The sequence below is a fragment of the Aptenodytes patagonicus genome, chromosome 1, assembly GCF_965638725.1.
Source record: "Aptenodytes patagonicus chromosome 1, bAptPat1.pri.cur, whole genome shotgun sequence".
Classification (NCBI taxonomy): domain Eukaryota; kingdom Metazoa; phylum Chordata; class Aves; order Sphenisciformes; family Spheniscidae; genus Aptenodytes; species Aptenodytes patagonicus.
The window spans coordinates 113,077,904-113,092,181 of record NC_134949.1 but is presented as its reverse complement, the minus strand read 5'-3'; the positions used below and the strand labels follow the sequence as shown (position 1 = coordinate 113,092,181).

Below are 14,278 nucleotides of genomic sequence, written 5' to 3'. Positions count from 1 at the left end.
TCTGGTAAGTCCACAGCCTTCCTCTAATATGACTCACAGGTTTGAGGAACATGGGAATAGTGCAAATGTTGCGAAAAATGTGCTAAAAATACCATAATACTTATATATTATTTATGTGCCCAACTTTAACTGTTTTGAACATATTTGAAAATGGGCTTTATAATTAAAAAGAAGATATCTTAGCTAAGAGACTTAGAGAATTTAATAAAGTGGCTGGCAAGCCGACAGCTGGTGCTGATTCTGGAGAGGAATGTGTATTAATTAGCTGATTATTAATGTCTCTATTCCTTTTCCAAATAACAAACCCTTTCCATAGTGTGAAGGGAGCCTTAGTAAACACACTACTCTGTAGGAAAAGGAACTGTTTCATACTAGTTCTCAAACCTTTCCAGGAATCAGCCACTTGTTACTTTTGGCTTTGCAAGTTTTTCTGTAATACCTGAAGTTAATTTCTGCATGTGACTCGTGACAGATCTCTGGCTCCCTGTACAGTAAATTTAGCCTGAGGCATTGCCTCTGGAAAAACTGAGTCAGTGTGGTGGTAACTGGTGGCCCGAGGGGAACAGCATGGAAGCCTAGCTGAAAAGATTACACTTTTCCCGAGTTTAAAAAAAATAAAAAAAAAAATGGGCAATGAGAACCTTGGAAAGAAGTAGGAGGAGAAAATGAAAGTTTCCCATATGCAGAATGTATCCACTTGGCTGGTTACCCATTCAATAACCTTTGCTGAGAGAGAGTTGTGGATAATACATGTAGAACTTTCACAAAACAAGTAATTTTTCTTTTTTTCAACCCTGCCTGCATAGGAAACCTAGTTTTCAACATTTAGGCACTGCTAACAGCATACTGTTAGTGTCGGTGCAGATTGCATTTCTTTTGTTCCCAAGTCATGATTCTTCTACTAGCAGAAAATTGCCAAACTTTCACAGTAAAATATCATAAAGCAAACTGATTGTATAAGCAGTGCTTCCCAAAATTATTCCTGTGTTTTGAATAGTGACAATGGTGCATTACATTTTGTTAGTCTTCTCTTTCAAGCACTACTGCTGGTTTTTGCCTTTATGAGCCTCCAAGGTGTAATCTTGGAGTAAAGCAAGAAGGCAGGGTCTGTCACAGAGTCTAAGCTGGCCTTTAAAGAAAGTTAATAACTAATCCATCAATCCTAACGTTCACAAAAAGAGGCAGCATGGTACTTTATTATTATGGACGCACTATTCTAAAGGCCAAATTCAGAAGTGTAAGTGATACAAATTAGGCTGCTTTGCTTGTGTTTGGGCTCATAGCCTTTGGCTGAACAGACTTAAAGCAAGATGCAAAACAGAAACAGTTTCATTCCAATTTGTAAGAAAGCTTGGTTTGTAAATACATAATATGGAGCCAGAAATTAAATAAAGTAAGAATTACTGTTTAAGTTAACCTTTTATCATTTTGTCATACTACTACGCTGTTCTCAGATAAGTTTTCAATTGGTTTAACTATTTCAGACTCCTTTTTGTTCCTTTGGACTTAAAATGGTATGTTTGAAGAGAATGTACAAAGGTATATCTTGTATATTGATTCTGAAGCTCACTGAAATCAATGAAAGCCTTAATATATCAACTTCAAGAGGCTGGCATCAAGCAGTGGAAAAAGATATATTTAGAAGAGCCTCAGAAGAATATAAAGCATAACTAAGAAGAGTACAAAAATGTCTTAAAAGATATGTCAATTCAGCCATATTAAAGATTATTTTGGATTAATCTTTGATTTTAGCTTTGGTACCTGAACCTTTTTTCAGCTAATAAGGTCCAGTGGGATGAAGAGGTATTTTTGTCTGATGCTTGAAGAAGTATTTGCGTTTGATGTTCTCTAGACATTGTCAGGCTGAAAGAGATACTACAGTTCCAGAAAGAGTATACTATGATGACATGATGTTAGAGGAAAAAAATCCAAAACCCCCTTAATGAAGACATTGTGCCCTATTTTACTTTCCTGAGCTCTGACTATCTGGAAGGCCTTAGCAGAGAGTATTGTCCCATCATATCCTGGAAATTAGTCCCAGAAGCTTTCCCGGCCGCATGGAAAACCTACCAAAATCGGGTATACATTCACAGTTCAAGACAGAGAAATTGGCAGTGTGTATTTTGTCCTTCAGAGCAAAGCTCCTCCTGTTTTTCTTCAAATCCTTGTATTTCACACTTGCAGTGTACTTGTGGCAGTTTGCAAAGAGCCAGTTTGGCTTTGCAATATTTGTTATCCACAGATACTGACAAGTTGTAATAGGATAATGACACTGCTGTGAAAAAGGATCTGATTTGGTCTCCAAAGTCCATACATAATGCTCAGTAAAAACTGCAATTAATACGGTTGTAGAGGTATATAAAAGGAGAAAAACACTAATGATTGATAAAAATGATTCTACTTTATTTGCATGTGCCCCTTAACAGTGCTCCATGCCTTTACTGTGCAAGCTTGTTGCATCTTGGGTACTGCTTAGAATGTAGAAGTTTGCAATGTCTACGCAAGTGCTTATTTCTCAAATGAAAAATGGAAACGTGCCTAAAAAGAGGCAGTAGAAGAATGTCTTTAAATATAAAACCATCTGCTTTTGCAATTGTATTTTCATTTATTTGGCCAACATAGGTAAATTTAGTGTGATCCTAATATCCTGTCTTCTTCCACATCTTCATTTTTGGCAGAGAGCTTTACTTTATCCAGATCATGTTGCAGTTAATGAAATATCTACACTATTGACAGCATTCTGAAGTGAAACTTACTTCCAACCATCTCATGTTTCTTTTTTTTCCTTTATATCAGAACGCTAAAGTGAAAAAAGCTTTATTTTTAAACTATTTGCTATTAAGTCCCTCCCCAAAGCCTTTTAATTTGTGTTTTAATACTTCTTTCTAGAACGTGAAAACATTTTTAAAAAATGATGCCTTCTCTCCAGCAAAGACAGAGAAAACAGTTCTAAATCAGATTGAGCCTCTACATTATGGGGACCATCAAATCCTTCACTCTAGCAGTTGCCTCAGCAGAGAAAATATATTAAGGTTGTTAGGATCATTTTAATTCGATTGAGGTCCTATATATGGCTGTCTAACTTTCTGAGGAACAGAGAAAGGGCAATAATACATCTGAAGGTCATTGGAGTCTCTCTAATAGACTGTGATACTCAGACCAGTTGTTAAATAGAGGAAAAATTGAGTTCTGGGGTTGACTTGTGTCAGCACCCAAAGCAAGGAAAGGATTTTCCTATGTTTCTGGTTAGGATTCTGTAGGTTTTCTTGCAGTCCATATCTCAAGTGCTGCAACAGATTGTAGGTGTGTGTCCAGATTGCATTAACAATCCCCTTTTATAACTGCAAGCAAAGTTTCTTCTGAAGTTGTAAAGGTCACCCTAGTAAGAACACAACTGGTTGACATGACATATAACCATGACCTATTTTATAGTTCTCTTCAAAGATTTTTAATATTCATCAGAGAAAGTATGGGAAGTGGGTACTTTATTTACTCAGTGAAAGCTTATAAAATAGCTATATTAAAATTTTTATATGTCTATGATTTTAATTTATTGCCCTTTCTTGTTGTTTCTCAATATATTGTGTTCTGAATGCTGTTGACAGAGTAACAATGTTTAATTATACCACAAGGCTTTGCTTATGGGCAAACCATTAAAAAAAAAAAAAAGATTTTTTTCTCAAGTTTAGCTCTGAAACTAAATTTCACCTGCCTGTGTGAAGAAACCTTCTTTATTTAGCATGCTCAGGCAAGCAGCTCTCTGTCTCCTGAGAGATTAACGTTGTAAGCAAGTTATGCAGGTGACTCGAATCCAGTTAGTTTCACATAAAGAATGTTAATTGCATTGGCAATGGCATTCACTCTGATCACTTTATAGCTGTATAATTAGCTATTGGACATATTCAAGGGGTTGTCTGAGTGATACAAATACAGGAAACAACATGAGCGACGACTTATTCTTTCCTGATTCACACTGTGCAAAATGCAGAGATAATGGAAAAATGGAAATAGCAGTTACTGGTATTTGCATGTCCTTGCTAACTGGGATCTGTACTTACATAGATATTTATTTTCTAGCAAATTCTAAACTGTTTTGGAGAATGCACAGTTTTGAGAAGCTGATCTGAAAGAAACATGTATGTATACTCCTAAATTGCCTTGATGTGGAATCAAGTGATATGCCTAATGACCTTTTTGGCCATTTACTGTCTTGTCAGCTTGGTTCTTCTCAAAATGTGATAGGAATTTATTTTCTCATCTCCTGTATAAGAAGCATTTACAGTCACAGGTAGCAATTTTATAAATACGCATACATTAGTTTCTTAGCTGTTTACAGGCAGCTTTTATAAACATGGTCTAAAATAATTTTTGTATGCAGACCAAGCCAGCATACAGGCACATGCAGGAATTATTTAAATTCAAGGGTCTCTAAATCACATATGAGGATGCTGATCCGGATCTAAATTTCTTGGTTTAGGATCATCTTTTGAAAAACAAATAACAAAATATAGACTGTATTGTGTATGAGCTCAGAGTAGGGGCTGGACTGAGCTCTTCTTCGGAGAGAAGTTATGAATAAGACACTGTTGCAACTTACAGAAGGTTTCATTAAGATATTCCCTTCTAGACCCACAGAATTATAGACAGGCCAAGTGCATTGCTTAGCATTGAGGTTAACAACTAATGCTTTTGTTACTTTGTCCAGTTTTAATAAGTTCGCCAAACCAAAAGGCTTTATCCAAAATTTTCCACGCCTGATGTCTGCTTCAACTGATTTTTATTTTTGTTTAAATTGCCAAAATAATTCATACTTCTCTAGGAATGTTGAAGTTCCTGCAGTTTGGAGGTGAAAGGGGTAATGGGAGGGAAATGGGGAAGGATGTGAAGGAGAGGAACGGAGGAAGCTTTTGTCCTGAGAAATGCAGGTCCTTCATGTTGGATAACAGGGACATAAAATTTGACGGGAAATAGCTACACTATGCCAGAGATGTAATTTTTTGCTTGTCCAAATAACTTTTACCAAATTTAGCCAATTATGCACCTCTCTAAAAAGAAATAAATCATCAATTCATACACCAGAGACACCAGGTAGAATGCAGGTCCGAACAGCATTTTCCTGCAACTGCAGTTTAGTGCTACTGTCACTCTCCTGGGATGGTACTTGGTTACTTTAACCAATTTTTCTTGTGCTAATATTGTGGATGGGCTGTATCTGGGTGGCACAGAGAAAAGAAGCTCCAGTTCAAGCGTAGTTCAAACACAGAGTGGAGAAGAGTCAGTTTGCAGTGAGGTGCGAAGAAGTGAGAGGCATGGGTAGTCGGAAAGGAGACTGGACTTGGACACTTGCTGGGTTCCAGCTGTGAACAGCAATATTCTGGGCTAGGAGGAGACAAATGGGCTAAGGAAGCAGTCTGCAGCTGGAAGGAGCTGGCACAGCCAATGGCTGGAACAGAGAGGGACTTGAGGCACTGTCACAGGCTGGCCAGGACACATAGGTGGGGGTAGGAGCAAACCTAGTCTATAACAGTCTGTATTTTGTTATTTGTTTTTCAAAAGATGATCCTAAACCTAGCTGGAGATGGGGAAGGGTCAGGAGACTACATGAACGGGGAAGGAAAAACCTGATGAAGCACGCTCAGGACAAGGAGCTGTAGTGGAAGTTATATATGGTTGGTACACAGACTTGAGACAGGTAATAAAGACACAGACGTCAATGTGTCTAGAGACTAGAACTGAATTTACTTGCCCAAACGCTGCTGGAACCTGCAGGTCCTGGTCAAGACTGGGAATGGGACAGAAGCAAGGCTTGGGAGAAATGGGGAGAAGAATGTCTGCCCGTTAGACATGTTTTTATCTGTAGCATCTGGAAAAGTGCTATAGTTTCTTGAGCATGTCTATTCTTCTACTGACAAAATATGTTTTTCCCTGCCAGTGGGTCCCCTTGCTAGTATCATGGAATTCCTATGTGATGCTGTCACTCATTTACATAATTATTAACAGGTGGTTTTGTGTTCCTTGTTTTCTGACTTAATATTCTGATTTGTAAAAGTGGTGAACATTTTATCGGCTGCAACTGAATTCAATGGAAGCTGAGCTTTGAACACAGAAAATAAATGCTAAATTAAAAAAAAAAAATGGCAGTTTTTTGTCTCAGGTTAAGCATCAAAATTTAGCAGATATTTTTTACCTTGCTTTCTTAGATCCCCATCGCATTTCAGAGAGGAGCTATGAAAATAAGTGAATTGTTTATGAAGCATTAAGATAGGTATAATGGAGGTCATGAGGAAATTAATAATTCCATCTTTGAAGTGAAGTTTGAGTAGTATGACAGGAGGCCACCCACTAAATTGTACAACTAAAGCAAAATATTAAACACCTGCTCATTAAATGAATACCAACAATCTGGAGATGTTTGGGGAAAAAATAGTATGTGATCATATAATTGCAACCAGTCCCATAAGGCATAAACAGAAAGGGAGTGATTAAAGGGCATGCAGACAGCCTTAGTTCTGGCACTTCTGGCACTGAGGTGCTGCGTGCCTGATTTTGCAACCTTGTTAATGTTCTTTTAATAATGTTGTTTTTTTTTTTTTCATTTGGATATAGAAACATGGATAGCCAACCCATAAACTCAGCTCTGTAGTTATCAAGACAAACTGCCTGAGTCAGATTCTCGTATTGCTTACATCTGTGTGAATTTTGAATAATTTTTTAAGTGACATCATACCCTTCAACTTGCTGAGAATGAAATGCGAAACGTAGTGTGTAACCAGTTTTAAATGTCTTTATAATAAATCCCTGTCTTGAGTGGAAATACTGCTTTGTATAAACCCAGTCTTATAATGGTTTGACTCTAGCATAAATAATTTATGACAATGAAAGTGTGATATAGCTAGGAGAGGACAGACCAAAATTTATGCAGTCCAAAGGCAACTTGGAAACTAACCCCAGCGACATCCTTTCAAATGAAATTACCGGTACTTTGAGTTTGTACCAGTATAACTGAGATCAGATTGTGGCTCTGCATCTGGATTTTAAGCAGGCCTGTACAACATTATGATGATTAATAATATTTGTAGCCGTGCAGGCTAACATAACAAGGGTAAACAGAACTTATTATTCAGACCTTAATTTAGTTTTCCATGGTGAAGTTAGTGATGGGGATCAGGGAAGCTCTGACCTCTGTACAGTAGTACACAATTGCCTGAGATGCATAACACGGAGTTTACATTTTCCTCCAAAGCATCAAGATATTGATTATTGCCAAAGGCAGGCTATCTCCAGTGGCAGCTCCTATATCGCTAGAGCGGGCGGGAGCTTTTAGATCACGCTCTGTGTATGCAGCCGTGCAGAGCCAAAATGTTCACACGGAAGGGCACGATCTTGGAGCCTTCTCCGCTGGCGTGGCAGGTGGGCAGTCAGTGCTAGCCCAGGCTTCCTTCTGGTGGCACTCGGCTCTCGCGTGAGGGCCGGATGCGACAGCCACCGCCTCTCCAGCCTGGCAGTCATCTTCCGGGCTCTTTATGCACATCATCAGTTCCACTTGTCTGAATTTGTGGAGCTCAGCCTCCTTTCTTTGTTCTGTGAATCGGTAAACAAAACGATGCTGAAAAGTCAAAAGTGTTCATTTCAACCCTCTGACTCACTAAGGAATTTTAATGTCTCTTTCAAGAACGGCCCACGTTTCTCAGGCGACCGATTAACCAAGTGGTGCTGGAGGAGGAGGCCGTGGATTTCCGGTGCCAGGTGCAGGGGGATCCCACACCCACAGTCCGGTGGAAGAAAGATGATGCAGACTTACCGAGAGGAAGGTGAGAGCAACATTCATGTTCCCCACACCTTCAAATTTCAGTTGTTGACTAATGCTGGAATCACTCCCTACGACTTATTGTTTGTTATTTGACATTATGGGCAAGGCTTATTTCCTGTATTGCTGGTCTTTGGCACTACAAAACCTGTTCCAGAGCCAGTTGAGCAGGGAAGCCCGTTCTGGGTTGAATTGTCCAAGGTAATGGATTCCTGCGGAAGGAAGAAAAGTGATGTGTAGGTATTGTGAGCACATGGGTATTCACTGCATTTGCTGGAGAAAAGTAAAGATGTTTTAGGAATGTACTAGGGATAGTATCCTTCGTAATAGTGTGCTGATACCAAAAGGGAGAAAACCTGGCTGGAGAGTTGCAGAGCCGCTCTGTTGCACTAGCAGCATGAATTAGAAGCAGAGCGCTGTGGTGGGCTTTGCTGGCTCCTTGGCTAATGTCTGTTAAGTCTTGGAGAGAAACCTTCCTCTTGAGGAAACAAAAGAACAAACTAGCAGAAGTGGAAAACAAAGTTGGAATTTGGAACAGGCCGCTTGCGTTCAAGAAAGATTCATTGACTCTGGAACAAACGCAGAGAAAATTCCAGAACGATCAGGGGATGAGAATCTGTCTTATGAAAGGACATTAAATTAGCTCGGCTCCTTTCAGCTGACAGAACAGAGTTTGGTCCTCACTTTCTGGAACTCTTTCTAGTTTTGATGCTGAATCATTATTAGATTAAAAAATCTTAACACAGAAATAGGTCTGGGAACAGGAATGAGAACCCGGGTCTCCGTAACCCAACCAATCCTTCTGGCCTGTGAATCCTGATTCATTTTTGCGCAGTGCTTTTAAATTCAACATGAGACATGAATAGTGCCTTTTTTTTCCCCACCACAGCTGATTGTTCTTTTCCATCAGTGCTGGTTATTCCTGGGATGTTGCTGATGGAATTTGAAGAAAGGAAAAAAAATCTAGATCTTCTGTTCTTCAAACAAGTGCTTTAAACACTGGAATTATGTAGGCTGGCTGCCAGTGTTATTTCTGCTCCTCCAATCATGATCTTAAAAAAAGAACAGCTGCAATGGTGTTTGTGGCTAGTTTGTGTCAGCATATACTAAGTGCACTGTGAGCAAACTACTAGACTGGGCCTAACTAAAACATAAGACATAACTTAGACATTGCTGTCTGCTTTCTTTATCACAGCATGTCTTACGTCTTCACCCCAACAAGGTGAAAAATGTGGTAAGACTGTTATCTGGCAGTCTTCAACCACTTGCTAAATGTGGCGCTTGCTGTCACATACACTTTCACAAAAAAGATGGCAAAATTCCTCAGAGTCACACAGCACTTAGTCATGTTTGCGCCTTGGGTTAATATCTTTTGTTTCTCAATTTCTAAGTCTTTAACAAAATCCCAGAACTTAAACTGGAGAACACCTGTTTTAGTTTCTACATCCTCAACTCTGTAAGATATCTTATGTGAGCATGCAATTCTTCAGTTAAATATATTAATGTAATGATACATAATCTAGAAAAAACATTTCTATATAAGTAGATACCTATGTATATGTATAGAAATACTTACATTTTAAAATTAATTTCCTTGCAATTTAAAAAAAATTAAAAAATGACTTTTTTTTTTCTAATTATATTGATAGATATGTATGCACGTAATACATAAGATATTATTTTGAAGAGCAGACTTTTGGATTGCAGGATGAGTTTTTCTCTTTGCTTGCTATTTAACTATGCATTGTAGAGTAGTCCATAGTAAATACATTGTGCTTCTGTGATTTATTCTTACTATTGTGCTGCTTCTGTTGTTTTAAATCATGTCTACTTCTAGGTCTCATAAGCAGAAGTAATAGATGATGAACCAACACTGCCTTTTGTTAGGTTGAACTTTTATTAGGGTTTTTTAAATGACTATGTTCCTCCTTTTTCTTTTATATCTCACTGGGAAAAACATAGTAATATGTGCCCTGAGGTCATTTTTTCTGTTAATTTATAACGTATTTCTAAGGAAGAAGAAATGAAACAAGAAGCATAGGAAGAGTTTTCACTGGGCTTTTAACTAAATAAGAGAAGGTTCGTCAGGTACATTCTGATCATAATCAACTTCAGGCTCAGAAACTACTCACAGTGTTTCACAGTGTTTTTACACTGCTGTTTAACATTTCATTAACTGTGTTTTGGCATCTGAAAATAGAAAGTGGGGGTATGTCTTCATTTATGTCTGCGTCCCAGAACATCACAGGGGTGGGTGAGGAAGGGGCAAGGTTGCGTAATCCCACGCTAGAGACCACCTTGGGTGATACAGGACTACCACTAGCGCTGCCTATGTAGCGGGTTACCACCGCCTGAGCCACATGGATTGTGGTCATCTAGTAGAGTCCAACATCTACACTTCAAAAGCAAATACCTCTGATGATCAGGACTGTATGTTTTCTTTTCTAAAAAGTATCATTTGTATAGCAAGATACGTGAGCAGAGTCTTCACTGTCCAAAAAGTGAAAATTTCCAAACCATGCTGCATGATGCTTAATCAAGGAGGATAAACTTGGAACATCTAAAAGAAAAGCTATTGTTTTTCCTGGATTTTTTAATCCAAGCAAAGAAATTTGCCCAGGTATAGTCTGAATGAATGGATGGATGGATGAGAAACTGATAATAGCAATTTTATAAATTAAGAAGATAATTTCTAAGTTTTTCCTCCTTGATGAAATGGGAGATTTTTTTTTTTTCTTTTTTGAGGTAAAACCAAAATTAGCTTTGACCTTCTGAGCTCCTGTATTTTAAGCATTTTAACATCTACAGTGAAATATGAAACCCTCAAGGAATTCCCTTTGCTATTCTTCCTACATACATAAATCCTTCTTCTGAGCAGATCTGTGCAGCTATTTGTCTTATAGCTTTCAATATGAATTTCCTGTTTTTACAGCTAATGACCTTCTTTGCACATCTGTCTGGTTTTGTTTTTTTAATAACTTCCTTTTGGCTTCATCCCTAGATTATAAAACAATTATAGTAGGTGCCTGTTTAAACAATTATTGCAAATTTTTAAATTTGTCTATTGTTCAGCTTTCAAAAGTGTCTAGTTCAGTGATAGCAAAATGGGATAAACTGAATTTTTGTATGCATTTTGTTTCTGTAATTTGCTCCTGGTGAATGCCAGAATCAGTGATATTGGATCCATAGTCTTTCAGAAATCCTTCTCTGTTTTTCCATTTTACTTCCTTTTAGCTTTTTTAGTGACACATAGAATCATAGAATCATATGTGAAATCATAGAATCATAGAATCACATGTGAAAGCCAAGAGAAAAGTAATCACAGTAATTTCTAGTGACAAATATAAACAGTATTGCTCCACCGATTGGTGCGTTGAGTAATAATTGGAAAATAATTTCAGGCTGTTACAGTTTTAATTATAATGGTCCCTGGTGAACTGTAAGCATCTCCAGTTGCAATTGGATTGAAGGAGAAAAAAAAGCAACTTCTAAAGAAATTAGTATGTTTGAAAATATGACTATTTAAAAAAATTGAATTTGGCCATTTTATTGAATTGTCTATGTAATTACCCAGAAATTTATGAATAGCCAAGATATAAAACTGAGAACAGATCGACATAAGTTTATTCTGTGAGTGCAAGGCTTCATTGCAAATCTTTACTATTTTGAATTGATGATCTAAAACAACTAAGATGATAGTCTATATTTTGAATTTAAAACCTTAAAGTGGTTCTTATAGTGGAAGTTTTCAAAATGCCCATGAAAAATAACTCCCACTAACAGTCAAAAGACATCACTTTTCCAAAATCCTGTAGACCTGACTTGAGAAAGGAAAGCTAAAGCCCGGATAGAATTAAATCTGGCCAGGGACATCAAGGGCAACAAGAAAAGATTCTATAGGTACGTTGGGGATAAAAGGAAGACAAGGGAAAATGTGGGCCCTCTCTGGAACGAAACGGGAGACCTGGTTACCTGGGATACGGAGAAGGCGGAGGTACTCAATGACTTTTTTGCCTCAGTCTTCACTGGCAAGTGCTCGAGCCTCACCGCCCAGGCCGCAGAAGGCAAAGGCGGGGACTGGGAGAATGAAGAGCCGCCCACTGTGGGAGAAGATCAGGTTCGAGACCATCTAAGGCACCTGAAGGTGCACAAGTCCGTGGGACTCGATGAGATCCATCCATGGGTCCTGAAGGAACTGGTGGATGAAGTTGCTCAGCCACTATCCATTGTATCTGAGAAGTCGTGGCAGTCTGGTGAACTTCCCACTGACTGGAAAAGGGGAAACATAACCCCCATTTTTAAAAAGGGAAAAAAGGAAGACCCGGGGAACTACAGGCCAGTCAGTCTCACCTCTGTGCCTGGGAAGATCATGGAACAGATCCTCCTGGAAGCTATGCTAAGGCACATGGAGGACAGGGAGGTGATTCGAGACAGCCAGCGTGGCTTCACCAAGGGCAAGTCCTGCCTGACTAACCTGGTGGCCTCCTATGATGGAGTGACTACAGCAGCGGACACGGGAAGGGCTACAGATGATGTCTATCTGGACCTCTGTAAGGCCTTTGACACGGTCCCCCACAACATCCTTCTCTCTCAGCTGGAGAGGTATGGATTTGATGGGTGGACTGTCCGGTAAAGGGTGAGAAATTGGTTAGATGGTTACGTCCAGAGGGTAGTGGTCAATGGCTCAATGTCCAGATGGAGACTGGTGACGTGTGGCATCCCACAGGGGTCCGTATTGGGACCGGTACTGTTTAATATCTTCATCAATGGCATAGACAGTGGGATCGAGTGCACCCTCAGCAAGTTTGCAGATGACACCAAGCTGAGTGGTGCGGTCAACACGCCAGAGGGACAGGATGCCATCCAGAGGGACCTGGACAAGCTCAAGAAGTGGGCCTGTGTGAACCTCATGAGGTTTCACAAGGCCAAGTGCAAGGTCCTGCACCTGGGTCAGGGCAACCCCTGGTATCAATACAGGCTGGGGGATGAAGGGATTGAGAGCAGCCCTGCCGAGAAGGACTTGGGGGTACTGGTGGAGGAAAAGCTGGACATGAGCCAGCAATGTGCGCTCGCAGCCCAGAAGGCCAATCGTATCCTGGGCTGCATCCAAAGAAGCGTGGCCAGCAGGTCGAGGGAGGTGATTCTGCCCCTCTGCTCTGCTCTGGTGAGACCCCACCTAGAGTACTGTGTCCAGCTCTGGAGCCCTCAGCAGAAGAAAGACACGGACCTGTTGGAGCGGGTCCAGAAGAGGGCCACGAAAATGATGAGGGGGATGGAACACCTCTCCTATGAAGAAAGGCTGAGAGAGTTGGGGTTGTTGAGCCTGGAGAGGAGAAGGCTTCGGGGAGACCTTATTGCAGCCTTTCAGTACTTAAAGGGTGTTTATAAAAAAGATGGCGGCAGACTTTTTAGCAGGGCCTGTTGTGACAGGACAAGGGGGAATGGCTTTAAACTAAAGGGGGGTAGATTAGACTAGATATAAGGAAGAAATTTTTGACGCTGAGGGTGGTGAAGCACTGGAACAGGTTGCCCAGAGAGGTGGTGGATGCCCCATCCCTGGAAACATTCAAGGCCAGGTTGGACTGGGCTGTGAGCAACCTGATGTAGTTGCAGATGTCCCTGCCCACGGGAGGGGGGTTGGACTAGATGACCTTTAGAGGTCCCTTCCGACCCAAACTATTCTATGATTCTATGAGATATCGAATACCTTGGCACATATCATGGAGCTCTTCTGTGTATGCTTGGGCAGGAATTACGAAAGCTGTAAGAAGGACGGTGGAAACAGTGTTGTGGTTTATGTATGCTAACTGTTTTCATAGTTCTTTTACATTGTTGTGATAATGAATTAAATTCTTCAGACTTGAAAATTCTATGTAGAGCCTAAACCAATCCCAGCAAATTAATAATTTGCTATTAAAAGTGTTGATACTGCACTAACAGGGAGAAACAAAGTATAATGTGAAGTCTGGGGGCTGTAAAGCTTTTTTGCAGAAGCTGTCCATTTCAAATCAGCGACCCAAGACTGAAATGCATTGTGCATCAAGGGTAGAGGTGCATGGTGTATATTTTATTTTAATTGCTCTAAAAATTCAGCATCACACCATAGTCTCCACAGTACACAAAGGCTAGGGAATAATTAATCAAGTATAACTCATGTCAAACTACTGGAGGTGAACAGGATATTGTGGGGTCACCAGTTTTATGCCTTTGGCTGAAATGTTAGGTTCGCTATTTCCCAAATAGAGGGTTTTTTCATTATAACTGACACAAGGAAATGGCACAAAAATTGTACTAAAGCAACTCAGACAATTGTGGCCATGCAGAATGACCAGGACCTATTGAAAATTAAATAAAAATTGTCTTTATACATTGAAGTCTTTTTCCAGCCACACGTTCAGGTAGCTTTCCCTTTGTCTGCCCAGCAGAAATAGAGTTTATACTTTCCTGCTAAGGAGCTGATGGTGTCCTGTG

General features: G+C 39.8%; 1 protein-coding gene across 14 annotated transcripts in view; it reads left to right on the top strand.

Moving 5' to 3' along the window:
* ROBO2 (roundabout guidance receptor 2) overlaps nucleotides 1-14,278 on the top strand; it is a 484,548-nt gene that overhangs the window by 334,527 nt on the left and 135,743 nt on the right. For all 14 annotated transcript variants that reach the window (XM_076352017.1, XM_076351963.1, XM_076352000.1 and 11 more), the window contains exon 5: nucleotides 7,673-7,811. In XM_076352017.1, the coding sequence (XP_076208132.1) occupies nucleotides 7,673-7,811 (139 nt within the window). The remainder of the gene's footprint in view (nucleotides 1-7,672; nucleotides 7,812-14,278) is intronic.